This window comes from Acomys russatus, chromosome 6 (genome assembly GCF_903995435.1).
Source record: "Acomys russatus chromosome 6, mAcoRus1.1, whole genome shotgun sequence".
In the NCBI taxonomy this organism is placed as follows: Eukaryota; Metazoa; Chordata; class Mammalia; order Rodentia; family Muridae; genus Acomys; species Acomys russatus.
Genome location: NC_067142.1, coordinates 57,567,290 through 57,585,512, shown reverse-complemented (window position 1 = coordinate 57,585,512; position 18,223 = coordinate 57,567,290). Strand labels below are relative to the sequence as shown.

The 18,223-nt window shown below is 42.8% G+C and overlaps 1 protein-coding gene across 1 annotated transcript in view; it reads right to left on the bottom strand.

Annotated features, from left to right (window-relative positions):
* The window catches only part of Slc9c2 (solute carrier family 9 member C2 (putative)), a 57,155-nt gene extending 38,932 nt beyond the window's left edge, over nt 1-18,223 (bottom strand). Inside the window, exons 1-7 of the mRNA XM_051148335.1 lie at nt 18,068-18,223; nt 16,904-17,076; nt 13,595-13,695; nt 11,186-11,314; nt 9,908-10,073; nt 5,110-5,226; nt 2,679-2,840 (exon numbers count right to left, since the gene is read on the bottom strand). Of these exons, the coding sequence (XP_051004292.1) occupies nt 2,679-2,840; nt 5,110-5,226; nt 9,908-10,073; nt 11,186-11,314; nt 13,595-13,695; nt 16,904-17,039 (811 nt within the window). The 5' untranslated portion in view covers nt 17,040-17,076; nt 18,068-18,223. The remainder of the gene's footprint in view (nt 1-2,678; nt 2,841-5,109; nt 5,227-9,907; nt 10,074-11,185; nt 11,315-13,594; nt 13,696-16,903; nt 17,077-18,067) is intronic.

Sequence of the window (18,223 nt, the reverse complement as noted above, 5' to 3'; positions counted from 1 at the left end):
TTGTTGACCAAACTCACTGCTTCTTGGAGCTTTTGCCCTCACCTCACTATAGGGGCAAGTCACTGGGCTCTAAACGCTGAAACACAGTCTAGGAAGAGTGTTTGAACACCGTAAACACTAAAGGTGCTGGGCTGCAGAGTCTCCAAAGAGCCCTGGGGTAACCGGAGGTAGAAAAGAAGAGAAAGGCCATCCATGGCTGAGCGGTTAACAGCACTGACTGCTCTTCCAGAGGACCCAGGTTCAATTCCTAACACCTACATGGCAGTTCACAACTGTCTGTAACTTCAAGATCTGACACCTTCACACACACGCACACGCGGAGGAAAAACACAAATGCACATAAAAATAAAAAATAAAATAAATTTAATAAAAGAAAAGACCATCCAAAGGAAAGTGGAAGAACTTTGAAACGGGGCGGAGCAAGGTGCTTTTGGAATGTGACTTTTCTTTTTTTCTGTTAGTGTCTCTGCACCTCCAAAACAAGTGTGAAATAGTAGCACCCCACATACGTATTAGATGAACTATTACTTGGCATATTTGCATAGCAACCGATGATCACTGTTGTGACTGTGGTGTTGACTTTAATCCACTGGCTTTACTGCTAGACAAATCTTGTTAATACTCAGGAAAGAAGATTTCACAGTTCTTTTCATTTATTTATTCACGTAACTTCACTTTTGATTTTTTTTTTTAATCTACTTACCTAACTTTAAAAAAGAAAGAAAGAAATCAAGTTGAGTAAAGCTAATAGTTCTGCAAATGTGACAATAGGGGAACCGTCAAATTCTTATTTCCAGTTTTTTATAATGAGTACATGCTAGTTCTTATTTTTCTTTCTTTCTTTCTTTCTTTCTTTCTTTTTTTTTTTTTTTTTTTTGTTGTTGTTTTTGTTTTTGTTTTTTTCGAGACAGGGTTTCTTTGTGTAGCCTTGCCTGTCCTGGACTCACTCTGTAGACCAGGCTGGCCTCAAACTCACATTGATCCACCTCCCTCTGCCTCCTGAGTGCTGGGAATTAAAGGTGTGCGCCACTCTGCCCGGCATTTCTTGATTTTTTTTATGCTGGATTTTAAACACATTTTTTGTCAGATGTTTGTGTTTCAATGACTCGAGCTGAACAGACCAAACATTTTGGTTACATAGCTAAATGAAAATAAGGAACTTGCACTATAAATTATGTGACAACTCCATCTCAACTTGAAAACGTATGTGTCAGGGCTGGGAAATGTGAAAATGTGGCTAAAATCCTGGCCTTGCCGCTCTGCCCTCAGCTTTCGTTCATTTAATCTGTTAAAGCATTGGCCGGAAACGCCTGCATTTCTAGAAGAGGAAGGGAGCCAGCATTTATGCACCACCCTGTCTGGAACTCAGTGGGGAGCTGACAGAGGCTTAAGAACATCTCTGGGGCAGGGGAGAAAGCCTTGATTTGCGTGGTATAAAGACACCCCACCCCCACGAACAACTGCCACTCAAAAGGAGGTGGGAGCCGATGTGCATACTGAGCTCTTGCTAGCCCCGAGGCTACCTCCAGCTCCCAAGCATAGTAATTCCCAGCACACACTTCATTAATCTCTGCAGTGCCCGATACAGGTGAGGTATTTTTAGACGGTTTGCATAGATGAAGAGACAAGCTTAGAGAGGCTAAGTACTAGCCAACGTCTCTGACTGATGGAGTGTATGTGGAGTCGGCCTGCTCAAAAACACTTTTGAGAAGGGATATTGGTTCATTCAATCATCATATGTTAAATTACTGTCAGGCATTTGGCAAACTCAAAGCTTGGCTGAGAAGAGGCAAAACAGATCAAGCAAAGAGCTGACTATGCGCCCCACTCATGCTCAAGAGGCTCACAGCCTGGTAGGGAGGCAGAAATGCTGAGTGGCACACGCCCACACGCCTTTAATCCCAGCACTCGGGAGGCAGAGGCAGGTGGATCGCTGTGAGTTTGAGGCCAGCCTGGTCTACAAAGGGAGTTCAGGACAATCAAGCCAAGGATACATAAGGAAACCCTATCTCAAAAAAACAAAAAAACAAAAAAACAAAAAAAAAAAAAAAGAAAAGAAAAGAAAAGAAGGCACTCACTCACACAACTTTCACAGAGGAGAAGAGAAACAAAGCTTAAGGAACCGAACCTTCTGTGAAAGTGTTCTCTAGTTTGACTGGCTCAGGGCAGTGAGCAACCACTAGGTGGCAACATATCGAGAAGGAAAACTGCCTTTCCTTATTTAACTGAGTGGTATGAAGAAGCACCCCTGATTCTCTCCTTTCCCACCTTCTAGAGTTAAGAGAAGATGGCTATTTCGGCATCCTTCTCTGCTTTCCAAGGGAAAGACCTCGGGAACTTCTCTGACAACTTTCTGTTCAGACTGGTGAGCTGTTCAACAGTCCTAACAGAAACAACTCCATATTGATTCCACTTCTAGGACCCCGGCCAGCGACTTACCTGTAGGGTCACAGACCAGAGCGAGCGGCAAAGGGGTAAGCGAATAACCAGAGGTAGGAGTGCAAAGAGGAAAGAACATGGAGGCCGGGAGAGATGACAGAAAGGCGATGTGACAAAACACGAAGGGGGCGCCACAAAGAGGAGGAAGTCGTGAAGACGAGTCTGGAGCAGGGAGCATGGCAAAACCAAGATTCATAGGCTCTCCAGTAGTACAGTAGTTTTGCATTTGTTTGCCTTACCAAGGTAGAAAGTCATGTACACCAGTGAAAAACAGAGAACAACGTTAGTCAGTGTGTTGCTAAAAAGGTCGGTCAGTATGATCTGAATGACTCTCGTACACCAATATCCGCATACTGTGCTTCCAAAAATATCAAAGGTGAGTCCGATGATTACATGCAACTCTAAAAAAGAAAAGAGAGAACGTGAGAGAGAGAAACTTGAGCTAAACACTCACCTGGATTTTGTTGTCATCATCGTCGTCGTCGTTGTTGTTGTTTGGCTTTTCAGTGTGGTTTGCTCTCGAGGTTTGTAAGAAGCCTGTTCTTCAGCAGGCAGAGTGCCCAGAGAAAGTCTGAAAAACAGGCTCTCTAGGAGTGTCCTCCCGCTTCAGCGCCCCCTCCCCCGATGTAAACAAACTCCCACCCACACTCCTCTGAACAATCCCAGGGAACTCCTTGGGTCACACACACAAAAGACATTAAACACGTGTAGCTAGTGGAAGAGAGGATTCATGAGAGTGGGGAAAGATACAAGAGAGAATTAACAGGGGTAAATACAGTTGGAACACATTATGTAGACATATGAAAATATAATGAAACTCATTAGATAATTAATATGTGCTAATAAATCCTTTTTTTTTTTTTTTTAATTATCGACCCAAATTTCTGTAGCTCCTTAACTGAGAAGCACTGCAGGATGCCTTCTCCTCCACCAACGTTGCTTTCTGATTTCAGACCTCCCCAGCCTCTTCTTGCACTCTCACAAGTATATACCAGGAGGTCCCTTTCCCCCTTCACGCTACGATCCGACTTTCCCCCTTTTTTCTCCAAATACCACTAAAAGCATCTAGAAACCTGCCAAGAGAACACATTCCACACCCCAGTGATCATTAGCCACACAGATCTGGCTACTGTCATTCATAGGCCTGTTTTTACCAACACTGCATTAACAGTCTGCTTTCACCCTCAAATCTAGGACCAAGTCAATTCTTTTTTTTATTATTATTAATTCATTCATATTACATCTCAATTGTTATCCTCCCATTCCTCCCTCCCTCCTGCTTTCACCCTAGTCCCCTCCCCTATGACTGTGACCTCCTCCCCCTGTATATGATCCTAGGGTATCAAGTCTCTTCTTGGTAGCCTGCTATCCTTCCTCTGGGTGCCACTGAGCCTCTCCGTCAAGGGGACGTGGTCAAATATGGAGCACCAGAGTTCATGTGAAAGTCAGTCCCCACTCTCCACTCAACTGTGAAGAATATTCTGTCCATTGGCTAGATCTGGGTAGAGGTTTGATGCTTACAGCAGGTATTGTCCTTGGTTGATGCCATAGTTTGAGCAGAACCCCTGGGCCCAGATCCACCCATCATAGTGTTCTTCTTGTAGGTTTCTAGGACCCTCTGGATCCCTCTATTTCCCCATTCTCCCATACTTCTCTCACCTAGAGTCCCAATAGGATGTCCTCACCTCTATCCCACTTTCCTGGTAAGTGAAGACTTTCACGGAACATGCCTCTTGGACTAGTGTCCAGTTATAAGTGAGTATATACCATTTGAGTCTTTCTGCTTCTGGGTGAACTCACTCATTATGATCATTTCTAGTTCAATCCATTTGTCCACAAATTTCGGGAATTCCTTGTTTTTAATAGCTGAGTAGTATTCCATAGTGTAAATGTACCACAGTTTCTTTATCCACTCTTCTACTGAGGGACACTTAGGCTGTTTCCATGATCTGGCTATTGTGAATAAGGCTGCTATGAATATGGTTGAGCATATGTCCCTGTTGTGTGCTGGAGCATCTTCTGGGGGACCAAGTCAATTCTTAACATCCAATGACTTTAAAACAGAGTGATCCCAGCTCAAGGGATAAGGTGAGCCAGATGATGCAATTGTGTATGTGTGCATGCTGCTGAGGGAGAGGAAATGGGTTCTTTTAATTATTATTCTAATTATTTCTTTTATGTTTTGAGATTATAGAATTACATCATTTCCTCCTTCCTTTTTTCTCTGTCCAGCCCTCCCATATAACCCTGCTTGCATATTACTGATCAATAAAACTCATACTTTGGTTATTTTTTAATAACTAGGATTTTTTTTTAAGATTGATTGATTATGTAGACAGTGCTCTGCCTGCATGGACGGACACCTGCAAGCCAGAAGAGGGCATCATATCACATTACAGATAGTTGGGAGCCACCATACGGTTGCTGAGAATTAAACTCAGAACCACTGGAAGAGCAGTTAGTGCTCTTACTCTGAGCCATCTCTCTAGCCCCGCACTTTGTATTTTAGTGATTAATAAAATGCAAAGATGGTAGCTATTTTCTCGTTGCCTAACTTGTCATTTTAGTTGGTCCAAGAACAATGTACAGAGAAAGATGCAAAAGTAAATACATCTTCACTTCAGTAAGAATAATTCTAGGAAATACACAGACAGAACACAGCGATCTTACCCCTGAACATGGACACGTTAGTTGTGTGGCCCCGAAAAATTCCAAAGAAAATGCACGTGAAACTACAAATGATCAGTGACTCCCCTCTGATGATATCAGTGTACATCTTAGAAATGCCTAGGAAAGGAAACAGGGAACATAGTTTAACGCAGTGAGTAGAAACGATGATCTTAAATAGAAAACAGAGAGGAAATAGAACATGACAGAAAAACAAAAACAAAAACAAGACCATGGCTCACCATGGCAGGGAAGTCAAGACATGAGAAATTTAGAACGTCTAGTCATATTTCACACATTATCAAGACAGACAGGAAGCAGTTCATTCGTACTTACTTGTCCTCAGTTCCCTCTCTATGCTCACACAGTCCAAGACCTTCTGCCTAGGGAGTGGTGCCGCCCATAGTGAGCTGGGTTTTGCTACGTCGATTAACTCATAATCAAGATGATCCGCAAACACACACGTGCCCACAAGCCAACTTTATATAGTCTCTCATTGAGACCTAGAGTTGTGACAAGTTGGCAATTAAAGCCAACCTTTGGATGCCCACTGCCTCAAATATCTCTTCCTTTCCTTTTACTTTATGTTTACATATGCACGTGTCTGGTCGCCTGTCATTAACTATCTTCCTCAATCACTCTCTGCCTCATATATTGAGGCAAGGTCTCTCACAGACCCCAGAGCTCTCTGTTTCACTTAGTCTGGCTTGTCAGCTTGTTCCAGAGTCTTCGTCTCTGCCTTTCCCCACACTAGGATTACAGGTAAACCACCATGTCTACCTGGCTTGGAAGTGGGTGTTAAGAGGATCATAACTACTGTCCTCATGCGCATGTGGCAAATGCTTTATCTACCGAGCCGTCGACACACCCTGCCGCAAACGTTTTTTAAGCTTCTGGATGAGACAAATCTTAAGACCCACATTCAGCTTGAATAAATATCAGAGTCCAGAAGAAGAGCTCATTTTAAAAAAGTGCAAAATAGCCAGACATTGTGTCTCATGCCCTTGATCCCAGGAATGGGGAAGCAGAGGCAGGAGGATTTCTGTGAGTTTGAGGCCAGCCTGGTCTAGTGAGTTCCAGGACAGTCAGGACTGCATAAAGAAATGAGAGAGGGGGGGGGATATAACCCAGTAATTATATGTACATGGGTGTTTGTACAGCAGCAATCCAGTGTTTGTCAGCTAATGAGTGTCTATATGCAGGAGGACACTATCCCTCCACAAAAGGAATTAAATGCTGGTCCAAACACAGGACAGTGAACCTTGAGGACCTTATAAATGAAAGATGCCAGGCACAAAAGCCATGCACACTAGCCTGTTATATCTGTGATCTCGCTCTCCGTCACTTCAGTCCTCTGAGGCCAACTGAGGTCTCAAAGTAGAAAATGAAAGCTTGCAGAAGTTTTCATATAATTTAAATAACTAATCACAACATATTTTGTTATAATTTCCTTGTTTGTCTTTAGAGATTATCTTCTTTTGTTTTGGGTTTTGTTGCTCTTGTTTTCAGTTTGGGTTTTGTTTTGGTTTTTTTGTTTTTTGAGACAGCCACTTCTCTGTCTGTAGCCCTGACTGTGAATGTTCTGTCCTGGAACTAGCTCTGTAAACCAGGCTGGCCTCAAACTCACAGAGATCCATCCACCTGCCTCTGCCTCCCAAGTCCTGGGATTAAAGTTGTACACCACCACTGCCCGTGTTGTCTTCTTCATGAGGCTAATTTATAAATTAAGTCTTGTCATACATGTGGATATATAAGACAAAACAGTCTATCTAGGACGGCATATTATTTGTAGTTTCAGACAAACGCCAAGTGTCTTTGAACCAACCACGAATAAAGAAGGCCTGCAACATTGTACGGTTTGACCTATGTGATGTCCAGAGCAGACAAACCCACAGACACCCAAAATGCGTCAGTGGCTACCAGGGCCTGTGGTAGATCAAATTCCACAACTGAACTTCCATCTGATATAATTTTCTTTCTGCCTAAAGACTTCTTTGAACATTTTATATGGTACAAGTCAGCAAGTGACAAATCCAGTCAGCCTCTGAATACTTGAGGACACCTCAGTCTCATCTTTACCTCAAGATACTCTCACTGAGTAAAGAAGTCCGTGGTTTGGTTGGTTGGTTTTCCTTCTAATGCTCTAAGAAATGTTGTTGCACTCCTTTTGAGCTGCATCTGTTTTATGCCTCTAAATCATTATTATAACATTCTGTAGTAAATATCTGATACAGGTCTTTTGCTCATATAGTATAGTTTTGTGTTTTTATGATATTTCTGTCTGAGTGAATGTACATGCCCCAAATCTATGTGTGTTTCTGGTATTTTTTTCCTTTGGCTCTTTTTTTTTTTTTGGTCTTGGTTTTTTTTTTTTTTTTTTTTCCTGGAAGGCAGGGGGTGGTATTTTGTTTTCCTATTTGTTTTCTGTTGAGAGAAAAAGAAAGGATGTGGATTTGAGTAGGCAGGAAGGTAGAGAGAATCTGACCTGGGAGGAGTTGGGTAGGAGAAACTGGGAACAGAATATCAGAATATAATGTATGCAAAGAAATCTGTTTTCAGTTGAAGAAGAGAAAGAAAGAAAGTCAGAGAGAGAGAGAGAGACACTTGGGAGGCAGAGGCAGGCAGATCTCTGACTTCAAGGCCAGCCTGGTCTACAGAGTGAGTTCCAGGACAGCCAGAGCTACACAGAGAAATCCTTCCAAACCAAGAAAAGGAAAAGAAAGGAGGGAAGGAAAGAAAATTTCAATTTAGCTTCATGAAGATTTTTAGGACAAGAACGTAATAAAATAGCCCATAACCCAGTTAAATTACTTGGAAACTTCTTAAACTTTTTTTTTTTTAAAGAGTCTCACTATAGCACCCTGGCTGGTCAGTAACTTGCTATGTAAACACACTAGCCTTGAGCTCAGAGAGATCCATCTGCCTTCTGCCTCTTGAGTGCTGGAATTAAAAGTGTGCATCACCACACCCAGTTTCTTTAAACCTTTTGTGTCCTGCTTCAAGCTTCATTGTGTCTTACCAGGACAGCCTTTGGCCTAAGGATGAGTCTAAAATGCAGCAAGTGGCGGAAGCCGTGGGTGAGTAAAGTCCTAAGTGAATGTGTGTTGCTGACATGGGCTCAGCCATGTCAAGGACATTGGCGAAGCATATCCATACATACAGCCCAGGCCCAAGAGAAATGGCAAAGCTGTCCGCGGGAGTCAGAGTGTGAGTGCTTGTGAATGAGTGATCAGTTTGTGCAAGACCAGCAACTGCAACCTCCTCTTCCTCCTCCCAGACTGCTCCCCTACAGAGGCCACACCAAAACTAGCTAACCCCTCCCACCGCGCTGTGCCTAATAACACACTGAGGTTCCAGTTGTAGGAGTTAGAAAACTCCCACCTAATCCTAGTTTACATGTGTGTGTGTGTGTGTGTGTGAACATGCATCTGTCTGTCTGTCTGACTGTCTGACTGAACTGTCTGTCCGACTGTCCTTCCTTCACTCCCTAGCGCCCTAGTCAGGGTTTCAGGACCTGACTGCTCGGGCCACAGCACTGCAGACTACAGAGATGAAAATATTCTGAGCGTTCAGTCCGACATTCCATGAACTATGAGGGATGTTTTCCCGCAAAGAATGTAAGGAATCTGAAGGAAATTGGTTCGTCTACTCTTTATTTTCTTTCTCCAGCCTTGGCCACTCCACGAGTCATGCACCAATGAGTTCCTATCCAAAACCAGACCTCCACCCTGCCTCCTTCAAGCAGCTTTTATCTTGTCAGCAACTTTTCTGTGATGTCTAGCCTTCAGACTCCCAACCCTGGAGCTATACAAGCCTAGGGAAACCACCAGCCTCCACCGTGCGTTTTCTCTCTCCAAGGACCGAAACTCTCTCTAGATGGCAAACTACAGCAAGAGCTGGTAAAGATCTTTGTCTGTCTCGGTGTCTCTTGTTGCCCTCATCTTTCCTTGCTCTTGTCTCCCTCTCTTCCTCCCTCTCCCCACCCCTTTAGATCCGCTAGCCTACGTCTGATGTCTGATATTAGCTAACTCTCTTTTTCATACATTCTGTCCTTTGCCCAGTTCCTGTTACTCTACCTACACAGTAGTATACGATAGAGGAGTTTTGGTGAGTTTGTGGTATGGTCTAGCAGCCCTTGGCTTTCACTTAGAAGCATGAACCCAAAACACAGCCTAATGCAAATACAAATTAACAGACAGAAGACATCATAATCCTGTCTTTTAAAAGCAACTGTTAGGCCACACTCAGGAGGCAAAAGCAGGCAGATCTGTGAGTTCAAGGCCAGCCTGGTCTACATAGTAAGCTTCAGGTAAGTCAAAGGGAAACCCTGTCTCAAAAATAAAATAAAAGCAACTGTTTAATATAAGTCATTGGATAAAAATTCAAACTGATCACATTAAGTGACATCATAACCACCACCACCATCATCATCAACATCTTTAAGAAAATTGGACCTGGTTAATCTTCTTTTTTACCTTGGGGTCTTGAAGCAATAATAATTAAAAATATAGAGTTAACATACTATCATCATTATTGTTATTCCTAAGGTAGTGTATTTATAGTTTTTGTTTTAAAGGACTCAGTTTTCCAGTTTTCAATCTGGAGGTGAAGTTTTGGAATGCCCCCAAGTGACCTCTGAGTGATAGGGTTAAGTACCAGATTTCTCAGACTTTGGCTCTCCTCGCAGAAATAAGGCCCTAAGTCCTACTCCGCTGGCTGAATAAACCACGCAGGAAAAACACAACCGAAGGAAATACCGTCTCCCCGTGCCGGCAGAGTGAGAAAAGGGAAGCTGACGTACCGATGGTTTTCAGCGCGTTGACGGAGTGAAGAGGATCTATTATGCACAGGATGATGCTGAAGAGCAGGCAGCACTGCAGATCCCACGAATCTTCTTGGAACTTCAGAACCACGTACGCAATTGTCACAAACGCTGTGCCAAAACTGATCACTCCTGTTAGCAAGACCTATGAACCAATTCACCGCACAGCATTACGTCACCGAAAAATAACAGGCCTGCATTTACTCATGTTCAAGAACTGAATCCTGGGTTACAGGGTTTTTTTTTTTTCCACTTTATTATTTTTAATAATGTAACATTTTTACTTATTCTTGGAGAATTTCATGCATGCACATAGTGTATTTTGATCATATTCACCATTTTATTCTTTTTAACTTTGCTTTTTTTTTTTTTTTTTTTCCTCTTATGGGCATGGGTGTCCTACCCATATGTATAACTGTAGCGTGTGTACTACCTGCATACCTGGTCCCCATGTCCCCGTGGAGGCCAGAAATGGGCATCAGATCCCCTGGAACTGGATTACACATGATTGTGAGCTGCCGCGTAAGTGCTGGGAACCAAGGCCAGGTCCTCTACAAGAGTAGCCAATGTCTTAAGTGGTGAGCCATGTCTCCGGCCATTGCTTTATTATTTTTAACTGGACAGCATTTTGGGGATAGAGAGTACCCAAAGGACTCTAAATCAACAGACCACAGGTTCCTTGCAGGGCTCTGCTTACTGTAACAGTACTCACACCCAACAGGCAGAACCTGGTAAACTCAAGGTCAACACAGTGAGTTCCAGGCCAGCCAAGGCTACATGAGTTAAAATAAAATAAAATAAAATAGATCAGGTAAAAAGGGGAAGCAATTACACCCTGCACATCCAAAATACCATTACATTGCTACAATTAATTTTAATATTAGATGTTAGAAAGAGCAGAGTTAAACCAAAATGGGAGAGATGATGTCTGAAGACACAAATAAAACAGTGCAACAAGTGTAATTAAGGAAAAAGGAGAACAGATAAATACAGCAATCCCAGCAAAAGAAAGAAGACACAGTCGAAATGAAATTGGATCAGGACCAGAACCCAGATCCAAATATTTACTGACCCTCTTGTGACCTCTGCTTCAGTTTGTTCATGAGCAAAACTGAGAGGCTGTTTACTGGGATCCTAAATGTGGAAGGCCTTCAGCAAACACTGATCCCATCCCCCACCCCGCCCCGCCCTGCAACTCTTTTAAATTAGTGGGTCTACAGAACAAAGATGGTTAGCTGTTGTAAAACGTTTTTTTACCTGCCATAACACGTTCTTGACTATATAAAAGTCTACATCCAAAGCAGCCACGAATACAATTATAGGTAAAAAATAACAATAAAGTGAAAAACTTGGTGTTTTTAGAAGAGGGTAGACAATTTGGTGCACCTAAAGTAACAAAAGCAAGGTAAAGCAGTCTGTTACTGTGGTGCTTTAGCGCTGCACCCCGCCCCGCCCCGCCCCGCCCCGCCCTGCCCCGTCCCCCGGAAAAAGTTCGTGTTAGTGGGCTTGGTTCCAGCAGGTGGCATTATTGAGAGGCACTTGGATCATAAGGATATGGGTGCTGTACGGAAGGTCACTGAAGTAGCATTCTAGGGCGTATCTTGTCCTAACCCCTTCCTTTCTAGCTCATTCAGTCATGGGGCCAGCAGACCTTCTCTACCCAGTCCCCCTCTGCCATGATGATGATGATGCTCCATCTCCGCTCCTACCACAGCCATGGAGACAACAACCAAGGACTGGAAAGTGTGAGACCGTGAGCCAAATATAGCTTTCCTCCTTTTGATTATGTGTAAATGTTTTGGCTGCATTTGTGTGTGTGTGTGTGTGTGTGTGTGTGTGTGTGTGTGTGTGTGTGTGTGTGCGCGCGCGCGCGCGCGCACCATGTGCCTTCAGTACCCAAAGAGGCCAGAGTAAGGTGTCAGATCCCCTAGAACTGGAGTTAACAAAGTGTTGTGAGGTACCATGTGGCTGCTGAGAACCAAACCCAGATCCTCAGAAAAGTAGCAAGTGCTCTTAACCTCTGAGACATCCCTCCAGCCCCTTCTTTTCCACTCTCTCCTCCTTTTAAACTGATCTTTTTTCATATGTTTTACATGGACATTGCTTAGAACCTGTAATTGGTACTTTCAGAAATGTTAGCCCTTACATTGGGGTCACCTGAGATAACACTATCCGATCCACAGACAAGTATTTTATGAGGCTATCAGATACTTATTTTAATATATTTGTTATATATTATTGCACATATATTTAGAAAAAAAGCATATTTAGTCAGAGCAAAATAGTAAAATCTACATAAGGCATGGATGGTGAAAGGTGTACATAGAGTAATAGAAAACACAGCACTAGTTGAAGTGCTGTACTATTCTCTCCTGAAGGTTTATTCTAGACCACTCCAACTTAACAACTCCATTACCCAACTTCTCTGCACCACATTTCCTCATCTGTAACATGGTTAGAGAGCAATGCTGTCACTGCACTCCTGAAAGAACGATTAATGAGTCGGTAAATTCTTAAGTACAAAGCACTTAAAAACTGGGTGGCACAGCCGGGAGTGGTGAAAGGGTGGTATAAGATGAGTGTGGCGCACCTAGTAGACATTAAAATAATGTTAGCTAGCGGGAGTGGTGGGGTCTGGGGAGACAGACAGGAGTTTACAGCCCTAGATAAATATGCTATAGGTATTATTTTCCATTTTAAAAAATGAAACATTGAATGGAGACAAACTGTTAATGCCTATTGTATTGCTGTTAAGGCCAGGCATTAATAAGTTTTAAAAAATGAAATTTCTTGTGGCTATGTTGTATATGTTGTATGTTTCATATTTAATCTAGGAAAATGTGCAATGATGCTTTATCATGAAAATAACTGCTACAGGGGTTGGAAAGATGGCAAGTTAAGAGCACTTGCTACTCTTACTGAAGATCAATCAAGACATTGACATTTGTTATATTTTAAAATAGCCTTAGTTAACCAGGGGCAGGGCAGACATTAATCCTCTAAACTACTTCCCATAGTGGAGCAGGATGGGATCCCTGCCCCAATCCCATGCCATCTGCTTCTAATAATTTCTATGAAGCTACCTCCCATTCATAATCCCAAATACTTGCTAATGTTCGTCATCTGGACCAACGCCTCCATCCACACCGGCCATGTGCTTCTCTTCCGTAACCCATGGCGGCCTTCCCCTTTCTCCTCTCTCTCCTCAAGTCTCTCTCCTTCCTCGTGGCAGTTTTTTTCTTCTTCCTCTTCCCAGAATTCCTCTCTCTCCCCTAAGCCAGGGAACCTTACCCACACCTCTATTTGCTTTGCCCTGCCCAGGTGGGATGGCTTTTCATTAATTAAAAGGTGGGTCACAGAGACAGCAAGCAGTAATTAGCATCAAAATAAATCAGACCATCCCCCAACATCTTTCTTTGCAAAAATGATCAGTGTTATGTGAAATTATTTGAATACCTATTCACATGTTTGTTTGTTTGTTTGTTCGTTTTAATCCCATGGGGTTGAAGATATGCATAATTGATACAGGGCTTCTGTCTGACATGCATGTGGCTCTGAGTTTAATCCCCAGGACCACAGAAGAAAAACAACTTGCACATTAGGAATGGTCCTTGTTTGAAGTGTTTGACCTTCAATTTACTCTCTGACTTATTATGTATACAGTACCTCAACAAAATGGTAAGCCAGTCGCCCTGTCACAAATCCTGACAGAGAGAGAATCATCAAGACATAGACCTCAGAATTCTTTAAAACCATCCTTGAAAACCCTAAAAAATAGAAACATAATTTTTAGTTTCAAAATAGTAATTACTCTATTCAATCAATATATGTTATATGCCTGTGTCAAGCTGTACTGTAACCCATAACATGTGGACATGTGTATATATTACATGTCAATACAAATAAACCTTATTGAAAGAGATAGGTGATTATATTTTCAAAATAATGTAATATTCAGCATAGTTATTTAATTTCCAACTTCTTCTGAGTCATAGGATGTGTGGAAGTTAATAATTATTACAAATTCTATTTAGATTTGGGATTTTGTGCATGCGTGTGTGCATGCGTGTGTGCGTGTGCACATGTGTGTGCGTGCGCATGAGCATGCCTGCGTGCGTGCGTGCGTGCGTGTGTGTGTGTGTAGAGATTCAAGCACTCTACACACTTGTGGACTTGGTTCTCTCCCTTCACCTCCGGTGGGTTCTGGGGATTGAACTCAGGTGGACAGGGTTGTGTGGCAAGTGCTTTCACCTCCTGGAACCATCTCACAAGTGCAGTCTGTGAAATATAAGATACACACAACCAAACACCCCGCACACAAGAATACGGGAACCATGGAGGCTTCACCAGCTCACACTTGATCACTGGGAGCACGTTAGGACCATTCTTTAGGCATCTTACCAATATGGTAAAAATTAAGGAAAAGGCCAAGTTTAATATCCATACCATTAATCTTTTGTTAGTAACTATTTTGTGCTAAAATTACATATACTCCTGAAAGACAGAAATGCTTGAAACTGACTGTACTGATCATCAGGTAGTCTCCTCTACAGGACAAGTCACAAAAAGCACTTGTCACTGTCTGGCTGCCTTTAAGCCTGTTCCATCCAAGACTATTCATTTCTCTCCCCCAAGAGACGCAAGATGGAGAGAATAGAAACCTGTGCATTTGTGCATACAGCAAGACTCACTGACAGCCTAGATTCTGTACTTCCTGCCTCCCCACCCGAGGTTGAACCAAATCAGTAAATAATTGTTGAACATTTCTTATGCTTAAGTCCAGGTAATGAGATGGTTTCCCCACCATTTATGCAATGCCCTTTGCTGCTGGCTACTCATCTTTACATCCTCAGGATGTATCTAGAGTTCCCAAAGCTCATGGTCAGCAAAGTCATTAGGGAATGTACTAAAATCCTCCAGATGAAGATATTCTTTACACACATTTGTTTCATTATTCAGTTCCTTGCTAGTCTTCCTGACTCCAGAAATTTCCTAAGTAAATTTCAGAGACCTAGAAACTCTCATCACAGGAGTTAGCTGTAGAATAAAGCACCTGTGTTATTGACTGCCTTACTTTATCTCCATGAATGCCATTCACTGTGCCTGCTGAATTCTTCATGTTTAGGAGGCGTTTTTTACAAAGCCCTCTGTCATTTTCTTCTCGGCAGGTGAAGTGAGTAGAGTAAAGAAAAAAAATCCCATGATAGGGGAATAGAGGGATGGCTCGGTGGTTAAGAACACTTGCTAGAGAAATTTGAGTTTATGAAAGAATGTTTGGAGACTACAGAATCTGTTACTGTTCTCTTTGCCCTTAGTCCTCAAGATGCTTTCTGGCCATGACAAAATGTCAAACACTTTTTAAAAATAATAATAATAACCTGGGTTCTTGGTCAAACTTTCAAGACTCCTAATAAAGCCCCATGGTGTATTTTTAAGTTTCAAAGGATCTTTAAAATAATCTCTATACTTCCATTCCTAATGTGAAGTTCTTAGCTTCCTGTAGTGGGACCAGGGTCTATAAAATGCCTCTTACTATTTTCACTTAATAATTTATTTCACTATGCTTATTTTACTTTACTTCTTTATTAATAATTTGATATTTTTGCACTACTGGAGACTGAGCCTGAAGCCTCACCCACGTTAGGCAAGTGTTTTGTGGCGTGCTGTATCACCAGCCCTTCATTCACTTTGTTACTGCCCCCTATTACTTTTCACATTTCAGTGAATCTCATTGAAGATTGTTTTAAAGTGTCTAGTAAGTCTAAAGCTGAAGGAGACTCATAATTTTTAAAAAGTTAAATCATGGGCTGGAGAGATGGCTCAGAGGCTAAGACCACTGTCTGCTCTTCCGGAGGGCTCACAATCCCAAGCATGCACACGAAGTCCATAAGTGTCCCTAACTCCAGTTTCAGACCGCTTATGGCCTCTGCCAGCACTGCACTCATGTGTTGCACAAAAATTCATGCAGACAAAACACACAAAACAAAGTACTTGAAATGTTTTTTTTTTAAAATAAGTTATTTGGCCCCCAAAATAGCTTGTTTTCCCTCATCTTCTCATGCTGGCAGATGACCGGCATTATGCTGACACAAAAGCTCAAAGGAAGAAACAATGCTGGAAAGCCAGTGAGCTCTACTGCCAGGTGAACAAAGAAATTTAGAATTAAAATCTCCAAAATGATCTGGAGTGATCACCAATGGCTAGATGTAACCATCATGCATTTCACGCTTGTATTAATTATGCCGCACTGTCTCCTGAAAATGCCGTGATTGTTGTGATTCAAATAAAAGAAAAGGCATTTAAAAAGAATAAGAAAGGCACTTGCTGACCTTCCGGAGGACCCAGCACTAGCATTCACGGCTGCTCACAAGCGGCTGTAACTACACACTGCTAGGGCCTCTAATGCCCTCTTCTGGCCTCTGCATGTACATGGTCCACAGACATGTATGCAGGCAAAAACATTCCTACACATATAAAAAAGTGAAATCTTTTTTCAAAGCCACAATAAACAAAATTCATTTGTAAATTGTGAACTGTTTGTCTGTGCTCTTTGTCTGGTTGACAAGCTGTGTCCCCTCATCTCAGAGATTTGACTTAAGGTAGGTCTGGTCACAGTAGGCAGTCTCAGGGTCTCCCTCCTCCTCCCCCTTACTAGAGAATCCTGACAGTATCTCTCTGTCTACACTTAGCTCCTTGCCTCAAAATTATTTGTTTGCCTACCTCACACGAGACGGCTCCATGACGGCAGACAGTTTCACTCTCCTTAATGCACCTACCGCCCTACCAGGCTCAGCCAGCATTACTGAATGAAGGGCTATACACAAGCGCCCCTTAGAAACTGAGTGAAGCTGTACCGATTGATGGCCTTCATTCACAGCTTGAGGGTCCACTGGCTACTCTGGATGTAGCTGCGATCTCATCCTACAATGAGAAAAGGTTCTAAGGATGGAGGAAGGGGCTCACAGAGCTACTTACCTCCCAAAACGACGGTGGCACTGATAAGAACCGTGAAATGCTTCTGGACCACAAAGTAATCAGCTGGCCTCCCACAGAGTAAGTCAGGCATGTTGCCTTTTTTTGTTGCCCAGAAAGAAAAACTGTTGTTTGACATTGCTTTTCCAGGACTAACTCGCACTACGGTGACTATCCTGTTGTGATATGGGGGAAGAAAAAAAAAAAAAAAAAGCATGAGACTGGCTGGGATCCGGTTCCTCCATCCTCCACCTATCTAAAGTGGGTACCACACTCAGATTCGAGCGCATCACTGTGTCCTTCATGCCCCCAGCAATATTGACAGGGAACTAACAGTCGGGCTGGTGTTTTGTCCTCGAGGTGCTGCCTACACAAGGATCCTGACTGTAGTGCTGTTGTGGCGATCTGAGCATGCGCTTGCTTGGAGCAGTGAGTCGTTCAAAGGCTGAGACTGAGTTTCTGACTTCCAATAAGGCAGTAAAACACAGTCTACCGCACAACACAGGTAAGCTAAACACCTGCCATAGTGAAATCTTTAAAAGGAAAGAAGCAAAGACAAACACCATGCTCCTCATTTCCCATGAGTACAAATCACTCTGGAATTCTACCTTATTTCTCCAACTCCAAATTGTATTTGTTTTCCTCTCTCAGCAAAAAAAAAAAAAAAAAACAAGGTGAGTTGCATCATAACAGTTAAGGTTGGAGTGAGGACAGGAGTAAACAATGTTCTAAAAAGAAGCCTGAAAAGACTGAGGCTTGATTGTGTTGACGCCTCTGATTAAATCAGGAAAAAGGAACTCTTTCCTCTGGGCCATGAAGCCGGGCAACAGGCACGTGGCTTGTCATATCAACACCAGGCTGGAGGCGCCCACTGAGTCGGTGCCCTGTGTAAGACATAGCCCTGCATGTATGGGATGGTCCCGAGAAGGACTTGTGTTGTTTTGCTTTTCCTTACAGTTAGCCTTAACCTAAGACCTCCTGAAGGTTCTGAAGTAGCCCGGGGAACATACTTTATCTTTTGGCCACTGTTTTGTACGTGTTCGCTACCAGTCACAAAGATTCTAATACAGAGAATAGTATACATTACATCTTCAAGTTACTCCCCATCCCTCAAGCAGCCCTTCCCCAAGCCCTCCTCCCCCCGCCTCGAGCCCCCATGTAATTGACCTTAAAACCAAGTTCTTCACCAGAAGTGTGTGTGTTTTTCCAAGCCTAAACTGGCTCAGAGTTGAAATCAAAACGCAGCCTTTCAAAAACCCGCAAGAACAGGAGGCTCAGTCGCGCTGTCTGCCAGGGTCAGCGCCACCAACTGATACCAAAGCA